This window comes from Schistocerca americana, chromosome 7 (genome assembly GCF_021461395.2).
Source record: "Schistocerca americana isolate TAMUIC-IGC-003095 chromosome 7, iqSchAmer2.1, whole genome shotgun sequence".
In the NCBI taxonomy this organism is placed as follows: domain Eukaryota; kingdom Metazoa; phylum Arthropoda; class Insecta; order Orthoptera; family Acrididae; genus Schistocerca; species Schistocerca americana.
Window position 1 is genome coordinate 447,157,732 of NC_060125.1, and position 27,823 is coordinate 447,185,554.

Consider the following 27,823-nt stretch of genomic DNA (forward strand, 5'->3'; position numbering starts at 1 on the left):
TCATAGTGCCCCTGTGTAGGCTGTTATAAGCTTTTTTGAAGTCAACAAAAAACTACCTGAATATCAAAGTTATGTTCTCAACCTTTCTTGGTTACCTGTTTGAGCATAAAATGCTGGTCTGTAGTTGATCTGTTCCTTTTGAAAGAACATTGATAGCCCCCAATAATACCTGCTGCAGTTGGGGTCATTCTCTTCAGTAAACACTGAGATAGAATTTTGTAGCTTACATTAAGGAGTGCAATCCCTCTATAATTATCACATATCAGGGGTCATTCTTTCATAGCATAGAGCAGATTACAGCCATTTTCCTGTTGTCGTGCAATCTCTCATATCCCCAAATATTCTTTAGCAGTTTCAGTGTTGTTTTAAACAGTATGGGTCCTCCATACTTTGTTAGCTCTACTGCAATTTGATCATTCTCAAAAGCCTTAACTGTTTTTTAGGTTACTGAGTATTTGTCATATTTCTTTCTTCATTGAGGGGGGTCTGTATTGCTGTCTACAGTGTCTGATACCTCACATATAAGAGACTCAATGTGATCATCACAGTTTAGCAATTCTACAAAGTACTGTATCCATTGCTGTTATAATTCAACGGCATTTGTGAGGATCTTCCCCTGTGTGTCTTTAATAAATGTTTCATTTTTTTTATATTTTGGTGTTAGATATCACAGTCTCCTACCTTTTCCTTGCATTTACTTAATTTTTCTGCTAGTGTTGTCTCATATTTTCTTTTAATCTCCATCTTCTGTAATCTGCTTATATCATAATATGTAGTCTGCTTAGCTATGTAACACATCATCGTAAATTTAATGTTCATCTTACACATTATCAGGAAGTGATCAGTGTCACGATCTCTTCCCCTATAGGTTCATGTATCCTTGATGGTGTTGGCATACTGCTTCTGGATACATACATGGTCTATCCGATTTATGGTTTGCCCATCTGGTGCCATCCATGTGCCTTTATGTATGTTTTTCTGTTGATACCATCCACTCATGGTGCAGATATAATTGTCAATTGTGAAACTGATCAAATGTGTGGCTTTGCTACTGCTCTCTTGATGCAGACTTGCGTTATTGACCACCAGTTTATAGATGTCTTCTTGACCTAATTTGGTATAAAGTCACTCAATGCTATTTAAATATTATAGTTTGGCAATGAGTTATACACATAGTCCAGTTCAGTGTAAAATTACTCCTTTCTGAATTCAATCTTATCCTCAGAGGGTACAGGTCAAGTAACCAAGGATCTTTCAGTTCCGGAAAGCGATTGTAATGTAGGAGATTCTGTCATTAGTGGATTTAAACACTTTCATGCTTTTATTCCTGAGTCATGCACATGAAACCCAGGACCTAATTCATTGTGCTTGCCACAGTCTCCATACAGGCTGTTTCCACTGCTTATCTTTTACCCTTTCATGTAATCTCTTGGAGAGCTACGAGTTTCAGTTTGTATTTCTGTAACTCCTTGGATGTATTCTGCACAATTCCTGGTGTGTGTAGCCCCTTCAACTTTCCAGGCTGCAAAGGAGAAGTCCACTGCCTTTGCTGTGTTCAATTCCAGAGTTGAGACAGTCCTGATTTCAAGACTTCTGTAGATCATCCTGACCAATGTATTTTTTCTGTGTGGACAGGGAACCCTCTTCACAACCTCCAGCCTGAAAGACCAGTGGCGTTATGTTTGGATGCCCATCCTAGAGGCATTGTGTTCTCCACAGATTTTGACCCACCTCTGGCAGTGCTAGTTTTGGTCCACTAGGAGTATTTTCTTTCCTTGCTGTCTGCTAATATAGTTTATGTAAATGCACGGCAGCAGAAGTGTGGAAACCTAGAATGTCTGAATAGTGATCAAGAAAGCCAAAAGATGCAGTGTTACTAACTGGCAGTGGTAGAAGAGTGAGCTCTCATTGAGATGTAGTGTGTGGGCATAAACTTACAGAATCCCAGAGGCTAGTGTGGAGGCCTGACTTACGAGCTTACCATGCCCTTTCTTTGATGACGTAATTTTCATGTACTCTTTACTTGACTGCCTTTTAGTTGTTTATCTGTATCTGCTGATGACAAGTGTGATAAGACAGTTTACATCCATGTTCCATATGGAAACATGTTTCATAGTATATTTTAAATGTGTTCAGTATTTTTTTGCCTGATCTAAGCTGCATCTCCTAGCTGTCCATTTTTACAATGTGAATGTTTGTTCAACTTTCTATGCAACATCTTTGTCTTAATGGATGTATTGCTTCACAAGAGCATTCTAGAAACTGCCACATGGTTCCGTATCATCTCATACAGCCTTGTTTTGTGCCTCATGCTATGAAATATTGCTTTCATTTCTTAAGTCCTTATAAAGAATAACCAGCATGATCACACTACTTGCTCTGGCACTGTAAATGAATTTAACAGTGGCTAAATTTTTGTATATGGATGAAGTTCTTGGTGTGTTTTACCATTCAGTGGTTAACATTGGAGATTAAATTGAAGCATAGTGAGATTGTCACAGATACAAATAACTGCTTACAGTGGATCACTGTGGGGATGTGAATACACTTACATAGCCACCTTGTAAGTTCCAGGCGGCTTCATCCTGTTACCCTTCTCTTATGTTGTTCCATAAAGTTTCTGGAGAACTGCTGGATGTCTGCAACTTCCTGCCACAATATTTTGGCCATCTTCAATTGAATATTGATGGACATGCTCTGATCTCAGATAGTTACAAACTCACTGGCACACGAGTGGTGTATTCAGTTGGCATTGTGCATGCATTGCTTGAGCACATGTGCTTCTGCTGCAAGTCTGCTCTACACCAGGCGCCCTCTGTTTCAAAAGTTTGCTGCATCAACATCAATCCGATTGTTTTCACACGATAAAATCACATATTGATACCAGTTATGCAGAGCATGAAGTTTTTGTATGACAGGACTCTATGCAGAATTTAACTGGAAGCTATGTCTCAATTGGTAAGGGACTCAGGCAATCGTATTTCCATTGATTCATTGATGTTGGAGCTCGAAAAGTTTTACATATGGGCCATACTTTTTCTTTCATTGTATTCCGTCAAATGAGCAGTGGAAATGCAATGTGTGGTGATAGTGGACTTATTGGCTTGAAGGAGATTAGTGTGATGTTGATGTTTTGCATCGCAATCCTGCACAGTGTGCTTCTTTTGCCCTATATAAGATTTCCTTCATTCACATGGAATCTGATGTGAAGCCATGGTGCAACTGTTATTAAAGCAATATTGAGGATATTCAGCCCAGTTGTTGATTGTGTGATTATTTCCACAACATGTTCCGGGCAACATTATCCCATTTTCAAATGTTTATGGCTTGAGTTGAAAATGGATGTGTGCAGCTTGTTTTTAAGTTGTGGCAAAATGGCATAAAAAATTTTAAGGTAGCTTATAACTCTAGATGTCTGTAATCCTTGTATGTCTGTCAGTACAAGGAGAAGAGTTTTATGTGGATTCCATGTTTTTAGCACTTGGAAATGGGATAGTGTTGTCCTGGAACATGTGGTGGCAATAATCACACGATTGATGATTTGGCTGAATATCCTCAATATCACATGGAATCCTTTAAACACTTGCCTTACATAACTCTTATGTCATCTTTGATGGAGCCCAAAAATACGGAGTTTTTCTAAGGAGGACGAAAGATTACTTAACTTTATATCTTCTTACTATTCCCATTATTTTCACTGAAACATTCCCAATATACAGTAGATACACAGCTGTTTTGAAGGCCTCGTCCTCTTCATTGCTTTGTACATACCGGGTGATCAAAAAGTCATTATAAATTTGAAAACTGAATAAATCACAGAATAATGTAGATAGAGAGGTACAAATTGACACACATGCTAGGAATGACATGGGGTTTCATTAGAACCAAAAAAATACAAAAGTTAAAAAATTGTCCGACATATGGCACTTCATCTGATCAGAATAGCAATAATTACCATAACAAAGTAAGGCAAAGCAAAGATGATGTTCTTTACAGGAAATGCTCAATATGTCCACCATTGTTCCTCAACAATAGCTGTAGTCGAGGAATAATGTTGTGAACAGCACTGTAAAGCATGTGCGGAGTTATGGTGAGGCATTGGTGTTAGATGTTGTCTTTCAGCATCCCTAGAGATGTCGATTAATCACGATACACTTGCGACTTCAGGTAACCCCAAAGCCAATAATCGCACGGACTGAGGTCTGGGGACCTGGGAGGCCAAGCATGATGAAAGTGGCGGCTGAGCACACGATCATCACCAAACGACGCGCGCAAGAGATCTTTCATGCGTCTAGCAATATGGGGTGGAGTGCCATCCTGCATAAACATCATACATTCCAGCAGGTGTTTATCAGCCAGGCTGGGGATGATGCGATTCTATAACACATCGGCGTACCTCTCACCCGTCACGGTAACAGTTACAAAACTAGAATCACGCATTTCCTCGAAGAAAAAACGCCCGATAACGGTAGATGTGGTAAATCCAACACATATCGTGACTTTCTCATTGTGCAATGGAGTTTCCATGACAGTTCTAGGATTTTCGGTAGCCCAAATTCTGCAGTTATGGTTGTTGACAGACCCTCGAAGCGTGGAATGAGCTTCATCAGTCCGCAACATGTTACTCAACCAATTGTCATTTTCCGCCATCTTTTGAAACGCCCACACCGCAAATGCCCTCCGCTTCACTAAATCGCCAGGTAACAGTTCATGATGCCGATGGATTATGTACGTAGAGCATCAGAGGGTATGCCTAAGTGGCAACCAAACAGTAGTGTATGGAATGCCGGTGCGACATGCGACTGCACGAGCACTGACTTTCCCGTGCATAGATGAATCTGCTACAGTCTCCATTTCTTCCTGAACTGTCTGAGCAGCATTACGCCTTGTGCTCGGTCGTCCACTATGGGGTCTATCGTCTAAACAACCTGTGGCTTCGAACTTCGAAATCATTCTCGCGACAGCTGCATTTGTCAACGTAACTTTACCCGTTCGAATCCCCTTCCTATGGCGATAGGATCGTAACGCTGAACTAGCACATTCCCCATTCTGATAATACAGCTTCACTAAAAGCGCCTTTTCAGGTAACGTCAACATGCTGCGACTGCTGGTGCATCTGATTCTCTCTCTCATTACAGCTCCTTTTATACACGATTGTCATGCGCAGTCACTGACGTTTTGCTGTCCAGCGCCATCTATTGGACATTTTGTGAACTTTTTTCCATGTCATTCCAAGCATGTGTGTCAGTTTTTACCTCTCTGTCTACATTATTCCGCGGTTTATTAAGTTTTCAAATTTATACTGACTTTTTGATCACCCGGTATTTAGTATTCTCTTTACCAGCTGAGAGAAATATCTGTTCTTGAGGAACAAAGTTTTCAGGTGTTCCATTTCCATTTGCAGACTATCGGCATCTGAGATGGTATGAACTCAGTGGATTAAGGTCTTCAGAGTGCCCATCATATGTGTGCTGGATGGTGGGAACTAGTAGCTTGTAAATACATGTTTTTATGAAAGGGCTTTCAAAACACCAAATGTTGAAGTGTGCCATTGCTCCTATGTCCTGCCAAGACATCCAAAAATGGCAAGCAACCATCTTTATCCATGTCCATAGTAAATTTTTACATTTTCATTTATGGAGTTCAGATGTTGAAAAAACTCTCAGAGAGTGTACAAACAGTGAGGCCAAACTACAAAAGTATCGTCAACATATCACCAAAATACTGGTCTGCAGCTCGTGGTCTAGTGCCTAGCTGCGCTGCCACTATATCATGGGGTCCCAGGTTCGATTCCCGGCCGCAGTTTGAAGGCGATTGGTATTGACTTGGCTCGCCAGTTTAATAAGCAGCAACTGATTGGAGGTCCAAATATTTTTCATGGACTCCATTTGAACTTCACCTGTGGTGATGTGCAAGCAGTGTTTGGAGGTAGTACCTGGTTGATACTTGCTGTTGTATGGGGCAATCATGCAGATTATGGTGGCATTGAAGCATTTCCAGATGCTAACATTGTGGCTGGGAAGACATGGAGTATAGCTGAGACTACAGGGCTCTTGGCTAAACAGCCTTACGGTACTCTTGTTCCAAGCATGCCATTTGTTTTGAGTACAAGAAGGAAAAAGAAATTAAATGCCGATGACTACCTGTTTATATGGGCAAAAGTCGGTAATGGCAATTGTAAAATAAAGATCAACAGTGATTGTATGCTGTATTATAGACAATAAAGTTTGTTCTGTCCTTTCCTTATCTCTATTCCTTATCTCCTTCCCTTTGTCATTAAAAAACTTTTTGGTGGCCGTGCCGCTCTTGGTTGCGCGCTAGGCGGGTGACCTTGAAGCGGACTTAGCCGCTGGCAATTGATTGGAGGTCCAAATGTTTTTCGTGGACTCCATTTGAACTTCACCTGTGATGTGCAAGCAGTGTTTGGAGGTAGTACCTGGTTGACACTTGCTGTTGTTTGGGGCAATCATGCAGATTATGGTGGCCTTGAAGCATTTCCAGATGCTAACATTTTGGCTTGGAAGACATGGAGTATAGCTGAGACCACAGGGCTCTTGGCTAAACAGCCTTATGGTACTCTTGTTTCAAGCATGCCATTTGTTTTGAGTACGAGAAGGAAAAAGAAATTAAATGCCGATGAGTACCTGTTTATATGGGCAAAAGTCGGTAATGGCAATTGTAAAATAAAGATCAACGGTGATTGTATGCTGTACTGTAGACAATAAAGTTTGTTCTGTCCTTTCCTTATCTGTATTCCTTATCTCCTTTCTATTAAGATCTTGGAGACAGATGAATAAACCACGATTAATTGCTTGAGTTATCTTTAGAAAACCATTCAAGTTCCACAGTATATCAAACTACAAATTCAACAATGGCTACACAACGAAAATCCTTACAAGTGCAGCTTGTATCAACTAACAACTTGATCAGCTGCCAAAATGTGTCTATGTCCGAAAGTAGGAGTTCCGAATAATTTACACATGCAAACTAGTGGTTGTTTCACCGCTTATCAGATGAAACTTTCTCTGAACACAGACTAACTCAGTCTGACTGCCTCCAATGGTGTTCGAACCGAAACGCCTCTCCAAATTGCGACTGTGCACCCAGGAAACCTCAGTCAAGTACCACTGAAGTCAGTTAAACTACTGTACATGAAAATTGCTGACATTCTTAATTTTAACCTTTTATACACACAATATACATAAAATCATATGGAAATTTTGCGAGAAATATTTTGTTGTTATCAGTTTTATCTACCGTAGTTGTTGTTGTTTTTTTTGGGGAAGGAGACCAGACAGCGAGGTCATCGGTCTCATCGGATTAGGGAAGGACGGGGAAGGAAGTCGGCCGTGCCCTTTGAAAGGAACCATCCCGGCATTCACCTGGAGCGATTTAGGGAAATCACGGAAAACCTAAATCAGGATGGTCGGACGCGGGATTGAACCGTCGCCCTCCCGAATGCGAGTTCAGTGTCTAGCCACTGCGCCACCTCGCTCGGTCCTACCGTAGTTTAGTTATAAACAATAATTTCTGTGCTTTTCCTCCATTTTCAGGTTTGTAAGTGTAAATATTAACAAAAAATTTAAATTATACATTAAATACTTTCCTATATATCTAATGTTTGGAATAGTGCTGCCGCTTTTAATGTTTCTCTGTTTATTTGGTAAGAAAAGCTGTTTTTAATTGTGCAAAATCCACTTTTCAGCCTCTCATTTAAATATGTGAATAATTTCAGTAAATCTACTATCACAGTTCCACGAGATGTATCTGTAGATACCTCATATGTTCCAATTGCGTAATTCATTGCCAAAATTTTCACTGTTATAGTTCTGGGCTTATTTATAACATTTGACTTACAATAACTTACAAACTAATGCAGACATCAAAGTCGGGTCTTCACACACATAATCGTCCATCTTCTCTGCTTCAAATGAGCCTACTGGCTCTTCAGTGACACATACAGCTCAATCTTTATTAATTTTTGGATAAGCTTTAATTTTGCACTGGATGTGAAAAGTGTCCATGAGGAATGAGCCACCATTGTGCTGCCCAACCGATGGGTTTTCCCGGTCACGCGGTCATCTTAGTGGCCATTGGAAGTCCCAAGACATTGCCATCTGTGTAGCATAATGTGAAACTGGTCCTCCGCGTGTTCCTGTCAAGCAGATTTCTGCTTTCAACATGAATATGACCTAATCTTAGCCACAACTTGTGTGTTCACAGTTGTGTGTTTGTGATTGAATAAAGTTTTTCTTCCCTTTACAATAGCCTGTCTTGTTACAAGATGGTTAGAAGGTGCTGTGCCAAAATATTGTGGCTAGAAGCTGCAGACATCCGGCAGTTGTCCTAAAAAAATTTGGAACTATTTGTATGCCAGGAAAGTGTAAATTTCTCCTTTCTTATGTATATTCTAGCAAATTTTTTGATCATGTTTCTGTTTCAATTAAGTGCTTCCAAAAATTTCAAAGCCATTTTCATTACCAATCTTCTTACACTTTTGCTGTGCCTTTTTTAGATTAAATATCCTATCAATAGTGAGAGCATTGTAAATTGATCAGTAAGCCAGTTGGTCAGGGATTAGGGGGGAACCGAGTGTAACATTATCAATGAAAGTGCCATTTTGTGCTATTCCCCTGTAAGGTTTTAAGTTAACTATAAAAATGAATTAGATTCCTTGCCATGAAGTAGTGTGACTAGTTGGGTGATGTGGTAATTCTATGTTACCATTTGTATCATACTGTCACCTCGATGGCCGCTACTGTCATGCTTCAACGTGCTTGTGCCAGTGCCTGACAGTGCAGTTCCGTCCCCAAGACAGTGGGACAATCAAACATTGGAGCCAGTTATGCAACAGGGTTGTTGCACACATGCACCTTGAGAAACAAACAATGTACCTGAAATAATCCCAAAGCGGATTGCACCCAGCCCTATTCTGTTATGGTGTATTCTCATGTTCACTTGACTGTGCTCTCGAGACTCTGTATAATTGGTTTCAGCCTGCCATTGTACTCAAGACTGTATGTTGAACTTTTAAAATGTCTTCTCATTACAATGATTTTCATTCTGTATGCATGCTTATTTGTGTGTGTATTTACTAAAGGTGAGAGCACCTGAAAATCATGTAACACATCCAGTTATCTACTTTTTTGTTTGAGCTGTCAGCAATAAAATGTTTTGGGTTTTGAGATTACTATGTTTTCATCAGTTTGCCTAACACTGTGGTGGTAATCATTATGAAAGAAAAATGAGTGACTGTACCACGAAGCATTTTCCCAGTATCCTACCAATGAACCAAAGCCTGCCACCTGACTGATCCTATATTATCATTCCATTATATATTCCCACAAATTTTTACACACATGGTTTTCACTGATTACAGTTGTGACTTATTGATATTGTAGTTGTAAAGTACTACATTTCTGTGTTTTGTGATGACACATTTTTACATTTCTGAACATTTAAAGCAATTTATCAATATTTGCACCACTCTAATACCTTATCAAGCTCTGACTTAATATGTGTGAAGCTTTAGTTCAAGTAGAACTTCCCTGTAGATAACTACATCATCTGCAAAAATCTGAGGTTGCTATAAATATTGCCTCTCAGCTCATTAAGATAAGGCAGTAATAGCAAGATCCCAAACAGACGTCCTTGTGGCACACCTGAAGTTACTTCCAAATCAGTTGATGACTCTCCATCCAAGATAACATGGCCTGTTCTCCCTACCAACAACTCGTCAACGCAGTCACAGAGTTTGTTTGAGATCGTGTGTGACACACGTTCATTAGTAAGTAATGGTTGACACTGAGTCAATTGCCTTTTGGAAGTCAAGGAATGCTGAATTGATCTGATTGCCATGATCCAAAGTTTTAATGATGTCCCCTGAGAAAAGTGAGAGTTGGCTTTTTCACAACTGCTGTTTTCAGAATCCATGGTTATTGGAATGGAGGGATCATTCTGTTTTAGATACTTCATTACATTTGAGCTCAGAGTATCTTAAGAGTCTACAACCGGTGGGTGTCACTGCTATTGGATACTAGTGTTTTGGATCACTTCTGCTCCTCTTCTTGTAGTTGGATGTGACTTGTGCTTCCTCCCAACTACTGGGCATGATTTGTTTGTTCAAGTGGTCTACAGTATGTTATGGTTAAAATTGTAGTATGTTATGGTTCAAAGAGGAGCTCACTCGACTCCAAGTTATGTGTAGAGTCCATCATGGCCTGGGACCTTGTTCAGTTTTACCTAATTCAGCAGTTTCTCAATGACACTGACACTAATATTGATATTGCTCACCTTTGCTATGGCTTGAGTAATAAACTGTGACAATATCCTTGGATCCTCCTTTGTAAAGGTACATTCGAAAATGTAATTCTGAATTTATGCTTTTGCTTTGGTGCCCTCCACTTAGTCCATGTGACATCCATGAATCGTCCAGACACTAACTTTACTGCAACTGACAGCCTTCACATATGACAACCTATGGATTTGGTGAAAGATCCTCCAGTAATATTTTGCTATGGTAGTTGCTGAAGATTTCATGTATTTCCCTTTTGAGAACCAGATCTTTCAATATGATTTTGTGTGGTACTAGTTGATGATTTCATGTATTTCCCTTTTGACAGCCAAATCTTTCAATATGATTTTGCTATGGTAGCTGTCAAATGTTTGTGCATTTCTCTTTTGACAGTCAAACATATTTCATTTTGCTATCTATAGCCCTATGCATTGTTTTACACTTGTTGCTTGATAGGTTTTACAGGGACTTTGTACTACCAAGGAGGGTCCATCTCATCATGAAGTGTTCTATCTATCCAGTGCTTGTAGTTTTAGGTTTCTTTGTAATTTAATAATCATTGTTGCCACAGCCATCTACACAGATACCACCCCTTTGTGGGCATCCTCAAAGAGGTCAAGTGAATTTGTTGCCATTATATCTAAAACATTTCTGTAATGAGTGAGCTCTGAAATATCTATTCTAAGTAATTTCCAGAGAAAGTATTTAGTACTATTCCACAGAATATCTTGTCACATCCACCATGTAAAAAACAGTAAATTCTCACTTGACTGTTGGATTATTAAAGTCTTCTCCATAAATAACACTATGTTTGTTGAATGCTGTAAAAGGTTGCTGAACATTTGTACAAGGGATCTGAAGTTTTTCCTATAGTTTTTGGTTACTTGGGGTAAATCTAATTGTTGAAAGAAGGACCAAATTATAAGTTTATGCTCACCCTAACACTACGTCTTACCCAAACAATCCCATAAGCAGTTATATGTCTACCTTGATGGATATGAGTTTCTTGTCTACTTCGATAAACACACCAGCTCCATTTTCTATTAGCCTACCCTTTTGGTACTCATGGTCTCACAACTGTCAATCATTGTGTTTTTGTCAGTTTCCTGTTCCTAGTATTTTGTGAACTCCACTATCTTTTAGGACTGCTTCAAACTCTGGCACTTTATTGTGAACACTATGGAAGTTGATCACCAGGATTTTAACAGCCTAGCCTCTGTGTGTGTGTTTGTGTTTGTGGGCGTGTGTGGTTGGGTGGGTGTGTGCATGTGTGTGTGGTGGTGGTGGCAGGCAGAGGGATTTCTTTGGATTTTACAGTAAGTCTCCTCCAGCTATCATTATCTGGACTGAATGGAAAGACAGCTGATATATGTATAAAAACACCTTGTTTGCGCTCCACGCACACAGTCAGCATTGATAAGTGTAAATGTCAGGATGGAGCATATTTAAATATGAATTACATTAAATAGCCTACAAATTGATTTAATCTGTGCCATTATGGTGTACTGCAGTGATAACTCAGGGAACATACAACTACATAATATTTGACCAAAAAGAATCAGTTCTTGAAAATATAATGTAATTGTGTTTGTTTGTGTGTCTATCGACCTGCCAGCGCTTTTGTTTGGTAAGTCTCATCATCTTTGTTTTTAGATATATTTTTACCACGTGGAATGTTTCCCTCTATTATATTCATATAATGTAATTGGATGGATAAAAATCTGGTCACCAAACTGTGGCAGGAGAACACACATGTATTAAAGTTTGCAAACATTAATACCTTTATGTGAATGTTCTTCTGCTGCTGCTTGGTGAATAGATTTTTTTCTATCCAATTACATCAAATAATATTTAAGATATTGTACTCAATTTTGTATGTAAAATATGGGGAATAGAAAACTTCCCTTTGAAATGGATAACTAATAAAAATTAGTCCATACTGTGTTTGGTATATTTTAAAATTTACACAGTTTATTTTTATTGTAGTGTCACATGTTACAATTTCTAGAATTTAATAGCTTTGATATGTCTCTAATCTAATGCTTCAGGTTGGTTAGCGCTGGAGTACCAGAAGGACACTTCACTCATGTCTTCATTGATGAAAGTGGTCAAGCTCCAGAGCCTGAACTGCTTGTTCCTGTCTGTGGGCTGCTAACCAGCAAGTCTCACCCTGGGCAACTATTGGGACGTTTCATTTTGGCTGGTGATCCAAAGCAGTTGGGACCTATTTTGAGGTCTATTCCTGCTAGTCACTTGGGCCTTGGTATGTTATGAATATCTGCTCAAGAACAATGTTTTACACACCACAGTTAACTCCCTTGTGGTATTTGAGGTTAATCATAAATGTGCATTGAGTATTAACTTTGAAATCACAACCACTGTACTACAAGTAAAAATTATTTCCATACTAGCTGAGTACCAAGCATTGTCCAAGTATATATTTATTTCAGTCTTCTATCAGTTTATCTCCTCTGTCACTCTCCTTTTGTCCATCTCCTCTTCCTCCCTCTCTCACTGTCTATATGCTCCCCCACCTCTCTCGATTCATTTGCTCCTTCTCCCTCTGTGCATCGCTTTGTCTGCCTAACTGTGTCTATTATCTCCTTCTCCCTGTCTGTCGGTCTCCTCCTACTGCCTTCTTCCCTACTCTCTCCACATTATCTCCTGCACCCCAATAGTAGGTTTACGGTTCTTATTGGCATAGTATTTCTTTTAAATACTAAGTAGTATGTGTACCAACTTCGGTTGATATCAGTTCATGGGGTTTAGGAGGAGCTTTTTGCATGTGGCTTTGCCATACACCCACGTCACATATATTTAACATATTTCACTTATATCTGAATACATGGTTCATCTGTATCTCTATCAAATTTCGCCCTGGAGTTTCATTTTCACGCAGCTCAATGTCATATCTCGTGATCTATGTCATACAATGATGTAACATTGTAGGTGTATTCAGCGGCATATGTGTGTACTGTCTGCAAATTTTGTTGTGAATAGGATTAGTAGCAAAAAGTAATAAAACTAAACGTTGTGCATGGTACAGCAGTTTTTCACACATCTCTGTGTTTTTGACATCATATCACCTGAACTATGTGTCATAAATGATATAATTTTGTAGGTACATTCTGTGGTATCTGTCAATACTATCTGCAAAATGTATTGTGGATACAGTTTCTAATAAAGAAGTAATAAATTAAAACATCATGTGACAGTTTTATTGCGCCAACAGCAAAAATGTAGTAAGCGATTAACTTATTTTGTTTCATCATTTTCTAGAGGTTGTCAGTGAGAAAAAGTTTTTTAAAGGTTTGATATTGGAAGGCTCTAAGTGCTCTCATTCTCAAATACTGGATGAATAAAGTCTGCTTATTTGCACGTCATGGGCTACACTGCTTTTTCACCCTCACTCCATCTCCTTGATAGGTAGATGGTTCTTACCCCCACAGTGATTCTTGCCAGACTGTAAGTGACAAGTGTACCAATTTTGGTTGGAATTGGTCCAGTGGTTTAGGAGGAGATGCAGTACATACATACATAAAGATATACATACATCAAACAGTGGGAAATACATATTTTAATTTTGATAATATTATGAAAAGGGTAAATTGCTACCCACCATATAGTGGACAGACAGGCACAACAAAAGGCTGCTAAACAAGTAAGTTTTTGGCCAAAAGGACTTTTTTTGAGTGAGATAAAATACATGCACACATTCACACAAAAACAACTCACACACACGACAACCACTGTCTCTGGCTGCCCAGGCCAGACTGCAAGCAACTGCATGCAATCTCAGTGGTGGGGGCAAGGATGTGGTTGGGGTGAGGAAGGGGAGGGGTGGCAGGGTATGGGTAGGGTATGGTAGAGTGCTGCTTCTGAGAACATACAGAGAGAAGGCAGGGAGAGCGTAAGGCAGCTAGGTGCAGTTGGGAAGTTAGACAGAGGGCAGGGGATAGAGGGGATGGGGGGGGGGGGGGGGGGGAGGGGCAGAAAAGAGAGAAGTAAAATGACTGTGAGTGCATTAATGGAATAGAAGGCTGTTTAGTGCTAGAGTGGGAAAAATGAAGGGGATATATAGGTGAAGAACAGTGACTAATGAAGGTTGTGGCCAGGAGGGTTACAGGAACATATATTGCAGGGAGAGTTCCCACCTGTTCTGTTCAGAAAACCTGGTGTTGGTAGCAAGGAACCTAACAGACCTGAAACACAGTTGTGAATGTTTACTCCAAAAGTTTTAGTCCCACAAATCTATCAGTCCTTTCCAAAGGCCGTACCTTTTGCCCACTCCCAAGTTCAGACATTTTGGGCGTATTAAAGACCTTCTCTCCTTCTGCTTCTCATTGCAGTGGAAACGCTTTTTGACCACCAACCCTACTACTCAGACTCAACTAAAGACCAGTGCAGAACCCTGCTTGATGCAGTTCGCACCTCATCTGAGCATGATACATCCCTACTATCCACAAATCACTCCCTGTTAACGTTCCAGAATTTCTTAACCTCAAACCTTTCCTCACCATCATTCCCCAATTCTCTCAACATGCAAGCTAACCTTTTACATCTGAAGAAAGAACTGCAATCCTGTTAATCCTACCTGCTGACAAAGGCTTCAACAATTTAATTTTGAGCCGCAAGGTTTATCTGGTGGAAAGACTCCACCAGCTGTCAGATTTGTCCACCTAAAAACACTGTCACAGTGACCCCACTCCAGAAATCCAGTGAGGTCTCTAGACTCTCTTCAAAACCTTTGACCCATCCCAAAACCTCTCCCTCTAAGCTATCACTTTTCTCACATCTACCACTGCTCACACTCTTACCTTCTACATGCTTTCTGAAGTCCATAAACCCAACCACCCAGGACATCCCACTGAGAGAATCTCTGCTCTCATAGACCAGCACCTTCTGCCTATTACCAACAGCCTACCCTCCTATGTAAAAGATACCAACCACTTCCTCCACTAACTCTCCATAGTTCTTGTTCCTTTACTAAATGGTACCCTGCTTGTCACTCTTGATGCCAAATCCCTCTACACAAACATTCCTAAGTGCGCGGCCTTGCTGCTATTGAACACTACCTTTCCCAATGCCCAATAGATTCCATACTTACAACCTCCTTGCTGGTCATCATAGCCAACTATATCTTTTCCCACAATTATTTCTCCTTTGAAGGCATCGCCTACGAACACCTCCTGGTTACAACATTGGGCATCTGCATGGCATCATCCTATGCCAACCTATTTGTGGGCCATCTAGAGAAATATTTCCTGGATACCAAGAACCCCAAACCCCACAGCTGGTTCAGATTCATTGATTACATCTTCATGATGTCAATCAAGGGTGAGGACACCCTGTCCACACTCCTCCAGGATCTCAACACCTCCTTGCACCCATTCACTTCAGCTGGTCCTAGCCACCTTCCTCACTGTAGACCTCCACCTCAAAGATGGCTACATCAGTACCTCCATCCCAATCAGTCCTACCAACCACCAGCAATACCTCCACTTCGACAGCTGCCACTCATTCCATATCGAGAAGACCTTTCCATACAACCTAGCAACCTGTTCATATAGCCTAGCTACCTGTGACTGTCACATCTGTACATCTGTAGTGACACACTGTCCCTCTCGAAATATACCAAGGGTCTTACTGAGCCCTTCACAGACTGTATTCTGTCTCGCCACGCAAAGAAATAGTTATCTCATGCCTTAACTCTCCAGTCACCAATCACCTCCCAAACTCCCACTCTCTGGCCACAGAGGAGCATTCCCCTCGTGACTGATTACCACGCAGAACTGGAGCAACTGAATCACATTCTCTACCAGGGTTCTGACTACCTCTCATTGTGCCCTGAAATGAGGAATGTCCTACCCACTGTCCTTCTCCCCCCCCCCCTCCCCCCTCCAACAGTGGTATTCCACCGCCCCCAAAACTACACAGTATCATCATCCATCCCTACTCAACCACTGTTCCCAACCTGTTGTCTCATGGCTCATATCCTTGTAATAGACCTAGATGCAAGACCTGTCTCATACATTGTTCCACCACCACCTACTCCAACCAGGTCACAAGCATCACCTATCCCAGCAAAGGCAGGGCTACCTTTGAAACCAGTCGTGTGATCTACATGCTAAGCTGCAACCACTGTGCTGCATTCTATGTAGGCATGACGACCAACCAGATGTCTATCCACAAGAAGGCCACCGACAAATTGCAGCCAAGGAAACAGCTGGCCCACCCTGTTGCAGAGAACACTGCACAACATAGTGTGCTTATTTTCAGTAACAGCTTCACAGCCTGTACCATCTCTATCCTTCCTACCAACACCAGCTTTTCTGAATATCATAGGTTGGAATTGTCCCTGCAATATACATTCCCGTAACCCTCACCCTTCTTTATTCACTGTCCTTCACGCACCTGTCTGCTGCCCTGTTCCCACTCGACCACTACACAGTAGTCTGTTCAACCAATGCACCCATAGTCCTTCTACTTTCTCCTTTTCCACTCCACCACCCCTCCCCCCGGCCGTCCATCTGATCTCCCAACTGTACTTAGCTGCCCTACCCCCTCCCCACCTCATATGCTCCCAGAAGCAGCACTTCACCGTCCCCCACCCCTACACTGCTATCCCACCCCCCACCCCACCCTCCTCCTAACCCCCACCACCCAGACTGTTACTCCCATCATGTGCTGTTGCTCGCAGTCTGTCCTCGGCAGCAAGAGGCAGTAGTCATGTGTGTGTGTATGTTGTCTAATTCAGAAGGCCTTGTGGCCAGACACTTACTTGTTTTGAGTTTTGGTAGTCTTCTTGCTGTGCCTATCTGTGACTCAACCGTCTGTCTACATTCATCTTCATACCAGTCTTCATTCCTAAGTCTCCTTGCTTTCCCCAGTATTTCATGTGCTGTTGTCCTACTGGCATCTTTAACAGACTTGCATTCTTTGTCTGTATCATCTCCAACATCTTTTGTTTGTAACTCCTGTCTCAGTCTGATTCTTCTGTTGGTGCATATACGTTCACAAAGGTCACATTGTGAAATTTGCCTTTCATACACAGAGTATATCGTTGGAGACTATAAACCCAACTCCATACTCCCCTTGCCTTTCATCTTTTCCTGAATAGTACGTGGAGAATTTCTGGTTATAAATCTCTCCTCATCTCTTCCACCTGATTTCCTGCAGTGCAACAACTCCCATTCCATACCTTAGCACCTCTTCTGCAACCCTGTTCATCGCTCCTATTTGCAACAGTGTATGCATGTTCCACATTCCAAATTTAAGCACCGATAAATCCATATTCCTGTTTTGTAGCATAGTTTGTCTATGTAGGGGCAGTCTGGTATTCCTTGTTGAATTATTTGCAATAATAGATTTTTTACAAGGTAGGGCTCTCAACCCTGCGCTCAACCCCCAACCTGCAGGACCAGGGTTTCATTTCGGGATTAGCTCCCCTAGAGGGGTTGACGACCTAGCCTATAGAATCACCCCTACCCTGTGGTGTGGTACACACTTCGTATGGTTCCTCAGTTGACACACTTCGTCTGGTTCCTCAGTCGAGACACCGGCTTGGGTGACCCTGCCAGTAGCTACGCTACCACCAGTACACCTCTCAACCTCATCAGAGCACACAAACCCTTCCGCTGAAGGTGCCTACGATACGTCGTTCAGCATACTGTGTGGGCATGGCAGTAACCAACTGTCCACTCATCTGAATGGCCACTGCCAAACTGTGGCATACTACAAACGTGACAATCCAGGTGACGAACATGTTGCACACCATAACACTAATGATTTCAATAGCTGTTTCACTACATGGGCAATTCGGATTCTGCCTTCCAGCACAAGTTTCTCTGAGTTATGGGAGTTGTCTCTCCAGTATATCGTGCACTCTCACAGTTCCCCTTGCCTTCACAGTTCCCCTTGCCTAAATCTCTGCTAACCTGTTTCCCACTGCCTTTTCTTACTTTTTCTCTTCTCTCTTCTGTTCACACCACTCCTTCCCCTTCGAGATCATGTACTGCCTTCCTCCGCTCCCCACCCCCCTCCCCTCCCCGTCTCCATGCAAGCAATTTCTCTCTCTCTCTCTCTCTCTCTCTGTATCCTCACCTCTCCTATCCCCCTTTTTCCACCCCTCTCCATTACTCTCTTCGATCCCTGTCTCCCTCTTCAGCACCACCTCCCTTTCCTTCCCCCCCCCCCCCCCCCCCCCCTCTCCCTATTTCTTATATGCTCTACCATTAAATTCCTTTTGTTTTGCTGTGCAGCTGCTGAGTCACCTGGCAAAAGATCTGGGTTACACTACCCTGCTACCTTCTTCTTGCCTCGTGTGTCCTTTCCCACTTCCTCCTCACCTTCATTGATCCTGGCAACTAGTTTTGGGTATTCATATTTAATAAGCAGTCTTGGTGCTACCACAAGGATGTACATTGAGGTGTCTTTGTGGTTGTGTGTGTGAATGTGTGTACTAGAAAAGTACATGAGTTCGAAAGCTAGTTTTAACTGTTTTCTATTATGTGTTTCTATGCACGATGCACCAATCCTCTATGGGCAAGTGGGGTACACCAATCCTCTATAGATAACTGGTTGCTTTTCCTGTATTTTACATAAGTGTCCATGCAGGGATTTCCCTTATTGTTTTAGAATACAGTGTTAATGAGCTTTCAAGCTGTGGCTCTTCTTGTGTTAGAAAGTACATACATTCACCCACACAACCACACATAATTTCTAAATTTGTCAGATATGAACCAAATGTGCTCATTTAACATTTGAAGTGGGTAATTAGGAATTGTCACCAATGGTCTTGCCACAGTGGTAACACCGATTCCTGTCAGATCACTGAATTTAAGCATTGTCGGGCTGGGCTAGCACTTGGATGGGTGACCATCCGGTCTGCCAAGCTACTTTATTGAGAAGTAGAGGTTCTGGTCCTGTAAACTGATGTAAGGTCAGGAGACTGGTGTGCTGACCACATGCCCCTCCATATCCACAACCAGTGAGACCTGTGGGCTGAGGATGACATGGCGGCCGGTTGGTACCTTTGGACCTTTATATCCTGTTCGGACTGTGTTTAGCTTAGTTTTTATTAGGAATTGTCTGTTAGTTCAACTAGGCAGAAATACTCTCCTAACATTCCTGATCCTTTTTGCCTTTAGTAATTGTATTATAGTCATTAATATGTCTCTCATTGTTGACACTTTCAAAAATACTGTAAAGTCATAATGACACTCACTCCAAATCCAGTAGCAAGGTCATGAATGAACTATAACACTTAGCACTGAAAGCACATATATTACAAACACCAACATAGAGTCAGAACAGAACTAAACTCCTAGACAGAGGAAGCTACGATTTATACAAACACTGAATATTCCAGAACATGCGAGCATAAGGAATTTCAAGAACTTTCTGGAATTGATGAATACTAAATAACAAGTAATTGGCAGTTGAGTTTGATCTGAGAACCCACAGCATGCCAGCCTGTGGCACTAGGCACTAACTGATACATCACACTACATGCACCACAGCTCGTTATAATATCAGGTCTAGTTGTAGCCAGCAGTTCTAAAACATTTCTTTGAGTTAACAGTTCATTTGTATGTTTCACCTCTTGTATCTTTTACATGCACAAACACACACACAATTCAGTTTTTGTAACAAAGAATTTTGTTTCCCCCCCTGTAGGCACATCCTTCTTGGAGCGGCTGGTAATGACAAATGAAATGTATAAGAGGAATGGGACAAACGAAAAATACAATTGTGCTGTAATTACAAAACTAGTGAAAAATTTTCGCTCTCATGAACAGATCCTAAAAGTTCCAAATGAACTGTTTTATGACAATGAACTTAAGGTAAGAGTTTCATTTTCCTTTGTAAATCATCAATTAATTAAGTTAATTTATCTATATGGTGTGATGTATTCAATAAGAAAAGTAGGAAGATTAGTAGTTATTGTTGCATTGATGATATCATTGGAGACAAAGGAATGGTCTATCAAAATATTCTTGGAAAGCTATGCTGACTTGCTAGTAGTTTTTCAAGAATATCTTTATACTCGCTGCAGGCCCTGTGCTCCAGTTCTAACAGAGGAGTTTTTATAATACGTGCATAAAATATTTTCACATTAGTCTTTCTGGCTTGCCAATTTACATCTGATATTTGTTGCAAGAGTTCGTTGGATTTTCCAGTGTTTGTTGCAAGAATTAATTGGTAGAATCATAAAATCATGAAAAAGACAGATTGCTACTTACCATATAGAGGAGATGTTGAGATGCAGACAGGTACAACAAAAAGTGGCTAAAAATTGTATCGTAGTTGTTAATATGTCTCTCATTGTTGACACTTTCAAAAATATTATCACATCATAATAACTCTCGTTTCAAATCCAGTGGCAGTGTCATTGATGAAGTGTAACAGTTAGCACTGAAAGCACATGAATTACAAACACCAACACACAGCCAGAACAGAAGAGAACTCCTAGATAGATCTTCTCCTAAAGCAGACAACACACATGCACACTCACGTGTCCCTGCATACTCCTATAACCAGCACTTTACTGTCCCCCACCCACCCTGCTATCCCTCCTCCTTCCCATCCCAGACGCCTCCTTATCCCCACAACCCAAATAGCACCTCCCATTATGTGCAGTTGCTAGTAGTCTAGCTTCAGTGGCCAGAGACAGTGGTAATTTACGTGTGAATTGTGCTTGTGTGAATGAGTGTGTGTTGTCTACTTTACAGGAAGATCTTTTGGCCAAAAGCTCACTTGTTTAGCAGTCTTTTTGTTGTGCCTATGTTTGATGAAGTGTAACAGTTAGCACTGAAAGCACATGAATTAAAAACACACCGTAAGGTACAACCACAACGGAGGGGTATCTGTTGAGAGGCCAGACAAACGTGTGGTTCCTGAAGAGGGGCAGCAGCCTTTTCAGTAGTTGCAAGGACAACAGTCTGGATGATTGACTGATATGGCCTTGTAACAATAACCAAAACGGCCTTGCTGTGCTGGTACTGCGAACGGCTGAAAGCAAGGGGAAACTACGGCCGTAATTTTTCCCGAGGGCATGCAGCTTTACTGTATGATTAAATGATGATGGTGTCCTCTTGGGTAAAATATTCCGGAGGTAAAATAGTCCCCCATTCAGATCTCCGGGCGGGGACTACTCAAGAGGATGTCGTTATCAGGAGAAAGAAAACTGGCGTTCTACGGATCGGAGCGTGGAATGTCAGATCCCTTAATCGGGCAGGTAGGTTAGAAAATTTAAAAAGGGAAATGGATAGGTTAAAGTTAGATATAGTGGGAATTAGTGAAGTTCGGTGGCAGGAGGAACGAGACTTCTGGTCAGGTGAATACAGAGTTATAAATACAAAATCAAATAGGGGAAATGCAGGAGTAGGTTTAATAATGAATAGGAAAATAGGAATGCGGGTAAGCTACGACAAACAGCATAGTGAATGCATTATTGTGGCCAAGATAGATACGAAGCCCACACCTACTACAGTAGTACAAGTTTATATGCCAACTAGCTCTGCAGATGATGCAGAAATTGAAGAAATGTATGATGAAATGAAAGAAATTATTCAGATTGTGAAGGGAGACGAAAATTTAATAGTCATGGGTGACTGGAATTCGAGTGTAGGAAAAGGGAGAGAAGGAAACATAGTAGGTGAATATGGATTGGGGCTAAGAAATGAAAGAGGAAGCCGCCTGGTAGAATTTTGAACAGAGCATAACATAATCATAGCTAACACTTGGGTTAAGAATCATGAAAGAAGGTTGTATACATGGAAGAACCCTGGAGATACTAAAAGGTATCAGATAGATTATATAATGGTAAGACAGAGATTTAGGAATCAGATTTTAAATTGTAAGACACTTCTAGGGGCAGATGTGGACTCTGACCACAATCTATTGGTTATGACCTGTAGATTAAAACTGAAAAAACTGAAAAAAGGTGGGAATTTAAGCAGATGGGACCTGGATAAACTGAAAGAACCAGAGGTTTTACAGAGTTTCAAGGAGAGCATAAGAGAACAATTGACAGGAATGGGGGAAAGAAATACAGTAGAAGAAGAATGGGTAGCTTTGAGGGATGAAGTAGTGAAGGCAGCAGAGGATCAAGTAGGTAAAAAGACGATGGCTAGTAGAAATCCTTGGGTAACAGAAGAAATATTGAATTTAATTGATGAAAGGAGAAAATATAAAAATGCAGTAAATGAAGCAGGCAAAAAGGAATACAAACGTCTCAAAAGTGAGATCGACAGGAAGTGCAAAATGGCTAAGCAGGGATGGCTAGAGGGCAAATGTAAGGATGTAGAGGCTTATCTCACTAGGGTTAAGATAGATAATGCCTACAGGAAAATTAAAGAGACCTTTGGAGATAAGAGAAACACTTGTATGAACATCTAGAGCTCAGATGGAAACCCAGTTCTAAGCAAAGAAGGGAAAGCAGAAAGGTGGAAGGAGTATATAGAGGGTCTATAAAAGGGCGATGTGCTTGAGGACAATATTATGGAAATGGAAGAGGATGTAGATGAAGATGAAATGGGAGATACGATACTGCGTGAAGAGTTTGACAGAGCACTGAAAGACCTGAGTCGAAACAAGGCCCCCGGAGTAGACAACATTCCATTGGAACTACTGACGGCCTTGGGAGAGCCAGTCCTGACAAAACTCTACCATCTGGTGAGCAAGATGTATGAAACAGGCGAAATACCCTCAGACTTCAAGAAGAATATAATAATTCCAATCCCAAAGAAATCAGGTGTTGACAGATGTGAAAATTACCGAACAATCAGTTTAATAAGCCACAGCTGCAAAATACTAACACGAATTCTTTACAGACGAATGGAAAAACTAGTAGAAGCCGACCTCGGGGAAGATAGTTTGGATTCCGTAGAAATACTGGAACACGTGAGGCAATACTGACCTTACGACTTATCTTAGAAGAAAGATTAAGGAAAGGCAAACCTATGTTTCTAGCATTTGTAGACTTAGAGAAAGCTTTTGACAATGTTGACTGGAATACTCTCTTTAAAATTCTAAAGGTGGCAGGGGTAAAATACAGGTAGCGAAAGGCTATTTACAAATTGTACAGAAACCAGATGGCAGTTATAAGAGTCGAGGGACATGAAAGGGAAGCAGTGGTTGGGAAGGGAGTAAGACAGGGTTGTAGCCTCTCCCCGATGTTATTCAATCTGTATATTGAGCAAGCAGTAAAGGAAACAAAAGAAAAATTCGGAGTAAGTATTTAAATCCATGGAGAAGAAATTAAAACTTTGAGGTTCGCCGATGACATTGTAATTCTGTCAGAGACAGCAAAGGACTTGGAAGAGCAGTTGAACGGAATGGATGGTGTCTTGAGGGGAGGATATAAGATGAACATCAACAAAAGCAAAACGAGGATAATGGAATGTAGTCGAATTAAGTCGGGTGATGCTGAGGGAATTAGATTAGGAAATGAGACACTTAAAGTAGTAAAGGAGTTTTGCTATTTGGGGAGCAAAATAACTGATGAAGGTCGAAGTAGAGAGGATATAAAATGTAGACTGGCAATGGCAAGGAAAGCGTTTCTGAAGAAGAGAAATTTGTTTACATCGAGTATAGATTTAAGTGTCAGGAAGTCATTTCTGAAAGTATTTGTATGGAGTGTAGCCATGTATGGAAGTGAAACATGGACGGTATGGGCGGTAAATAGTTTGGACAAGAAGAGAATAGAAGCTTTCGAAATGTGGTGCTACAGAAGAATGCTGAAGATTAGATGGGTAGATCACATAACTAATGAGGAAGTATTGAATAGGATTGGGGAGAAGAGAAGTTTGTGGCACAACTTGACCAGAAGAAGGGATCGGTTGATGGGACATGTTCTGAGGCATGGAGGGATCACCAATTTAGTATTGGAGGGTAGCGTGGAGGGTAAAAATCATAGGGGGAGACCAAGAGATGAATACACTAAGCAGATTCAGAAGGATGTTGGTTGCAGTAGGTACTGGGAGATGAAGAAGCTTGCACAGGATAGAGTAGCATGGAGAGCTGCATCAAACCAGTCTCAGGACTGATGACCACAACAGCAACATGTTTGATTCAACATCTTGTCTGTATGGTGAGTAGCAATCTATCCTTTTCGTAATATTGTCATTATTCCATCCTGGATTTTTCATTGTTCAAATAAATATAGTTACAGATGTCCTGTTCGTATAGATTACTATTTCTTCACTGTATAACAACAATGGACATTTCTTGATGGAGCAATATGTAAGATAAGGGGAAGGTGGATTGAAATGCACAGTAACATGTAACAGAAAACAGCATTCACATAAGCTTTCAAGCACTAGCTCTTTTTCTAGCAGTAGTACTCATATTCACACACAGAAACCTAATGCACTCTCCTATGGCCACGACAAGACTGATGACTGACACTTGGTTATTTAAAGCAGCTGCCTGAGCTGGGGATAGGGAAATTAGCAAGGAGAGGGCAGCATGAAAGAGGCAGGTCTGTGGACAAATTTCTTCACAACCACACAAGGTGAAATGAGTACAGAGAGTACAACAAAAATGTATGGAAATAGAAGATGTGGGGAAAGTGGGGAAGGGGAGGGCAAAAAAGGAAAGAAAGATGATCATGAAGACGGAGAAAGGGAGGAGAGAGGGAAGAGGGTGGGGTTGAAAAGAGGGGAGAGGAAAGGGAAAGAGATGGACAGGCAGGGTCGGTGCCCATATTTGAGGGAGGGGAAGAGTGGTGTGAGAAGCAGCAAATAGTGTGGCTGGAGAAGGAATGGTATAGATAGAAGAGAGAAGGGAAAAGGCAATGTGAGGCAGTGGGAACACCTAGTGTAGGTTTAGGCTAGGGGGACTGCAAAAGCACAAGATACGTTGGAGAGATAACTCCCATCTGCATAGTTCAGAGAAACTTGTGCTGAAAGAGAGTGTCCAAATGGCACACATAGTGAAGCAGCTGTTGTCATTTGCATTGTGGTGTCTGACATGTACAGCAACTGAGATTGTCAGATTTGTGGCTTGTCACAGTTTCATGGTAGCCATTCAAGCAAGTAGAAAGTTGGTGCTTGTCACACCCACATAGAATGCTGTACAGTAATTGGGGCATAGCTGATATATACCTTGGCTGCTTTCACATGTGGCCTTGTATTTCATTAGGTAGAAAATACCTGAATAGACTGTAGTAGGAGGTTGTAGGTGGGTGAGTGGGACAGGTCTTGCACCTGGGTCAACCACAAGGGAGCAACACACGGGGTACAGGACAGGGCGTGGGATTGGAATATTTATTTATTTTTATTTACTTATTTAACCTGATGTGTTTGGGGCTAACAGGCCCACTCTTACATCAGACCAGTTATTCATCTATACAGTACCTCTTTCACGCCATAGTTACTTAAGAAATAACAGTTTTAATATAGTACAAAGTGTTTTGAATGCCTGAAGTCGCAATGTGAGTAAGTAATATTGGCGATGAACTAACAACATTAATACTGTCAGTACTTGTACTACTGCAGATGCTGCCACTAATATTGACTATACTAGTAATAATAATAATAATAATAATAATAATAGTGATAGTGGCAGATATAAAAAAATTATAGATGTACAAAAAGATGTTTTCTGGTGTAATGAGTTCAGGGGAAAGGAAATTTAAGGAGCCTGTATCAGCTAAGAATACTGGGAAATTAGGGAAATCTGGTTGGAAAGAAGAGTGTTTAGTGGTGACAACTGCACACAAGGACAATGGTAGTCATTATTGTTGCTTTAGTAAACATATAATTAACTACCTTCTGAATCTGAAGGTGTTAGTCATTCTCTAAAAAATAATGCACGAGGTTATTTCAGAGTCAAGTGGGAGATTTTTGCAGAGTCAAGTTCCTGCTGCTGAGGAGGATTTTGAGAAAGATTGATCAAGTGGGACAGAAAGGATTTTGCTCTGATGGGAACAAGTGTTTCTGCCATATTGTTCAGAAAAGAGCATTAATGTCAGGGAGAGGTATGAGGGACAATGTTTATTGATAAGACAGTAGAGAAGACTGAGGATATGGAAATCTCTGCACTTGTCTGCACACATCCAGAATCTCAGTGCATATGGTGAAATATGATCAAAGAGTCGAGCATCACACATATAACCAACACAAGCATTTATAAGAATTTCCAGTTGCCTTGAGCTTTCTTGAGAAAGGCCTTCCAGCATAATATCACTGTAATCAATAATTGGAAGTATAAATGTTTGTATGAGTTTCTTTTTTAGGTCAAGAGGTAAGAGCTTTTTATATTTTTGTGGAATGTGGAGAAATACTGATGCCTTCCAGCACACTGCAGTTTGTGCTCAGTCCAATTTATATTTTCATCTATTATTACTCCTAGATTCTTTGCTGAAGGAAAGAAGTTGATGATATTTGTCCCATTTAGGGTTACAGATGGTAGAGATTCCCAATATTTTGGGCTAGTGAGCATAGAATGACCAACCAGTATTGCTTGGGGTTTGCATGGGCTGAGGTTTAACCATATTTCCTGCACCTATTTTGATAGTGTACTCACGTCAGTATTGGGACTCTCAATAGCTGTCTTCAGGTTTATTGGTTTTTCACTTAGATAAAACTGTAAGTCATCAGCATCAGTGTCGTATCTGCACTAGGACCAACCTGATGACACATTATTTATGTACAGTGAAAGGAGTACAGGAGCCAGTACCAAACCATGGGTGTTAGTGCATACCCTGGGTAATGCCTGATACTACCTGCTTCCACTGTGACCTTATTGTGCTGGACAACAAACATTGCTGGTAAAATGTTGTTGTGAGCAAAACGGCTGCGCTTGGCAAGAATTTTAGGCTGCTAAGTTTGGCAAATAAAAAACCAAAAGGCTTTGCTGAATTCTGAGAAGCACATGATAAATTGCCTCTTATGGATCCATGACAAGCTTTAGGTCATGTGCTATCTTTATTAAGGCGAATGTGCTGTGATGCTTACGGAAATCTGATTTGTATTCGTCTAATAAGTTGTTTGTAGTTAAGTAGTTTGTTAGCTTGTCATGGGCTATATAGTGTAAGGCCTGAGACAGTGCAGGAAGAATGCAGATAGGTCAGTAATCAGAGGGTGCTACAGCAACATCCTTTTTAGAATGTGTTGTGGTTGTAGACTGGTTCAGTTCTTCGGCTGGGCCAATGGTATCAGGTTGTAATGTTCTCTTCAGATTGTTACACTTTACTTAAATATTTCTTCTGCCTGGTCCATTGATGAATGAATACAAAATTTTCATGCTTCACAAAATTTATTCACATCAATTGACAACCGAACTGCACACTCATCATGTAAACAAAACATAGACTTCACTGATCTCTTTGACTTCCAAAACTAACTTCCAAACTGACTCTCTTGCAGCATTGCTGCGTCGCTTTATTTAGAATTTCAACAATAAATTTCAAAATAACCCATTACTAATTTTGTACAACTTCGATGTTGCAGTTAAAATTTAAAAAACATAAAGAAACTAATGTTACAACCGAATAAGGTATAAAAGAAATATAGAATGACA

General features: G+C 40.8%; 1 protein-coding gene across 1 annotated transcript in view; it reads left to right on the forward strand.

The window, feature by feature from the left end:
- Window positions 1-27,823, forward strand: part of LOC124622040 (putative helicase MOV-10) — a 314,393-nt gene that overhangs the window by 214,973 nt on the left and 71,597 nt on the right. The window contains exons 14-15 of the mRNA XM_047147599.1: window positions 12,343-12,557; window positions 19,973-20,139. Coding sequence (XP_047003555.1) covers window positions 12,343-12,557; window positions 19,973-20,139 — 382 coding nt within the window. The remainder of the gene's footprint in view (window positions 1-12,342; window positions 12,558-19,972; window positions 20,140-27,823) is intronic.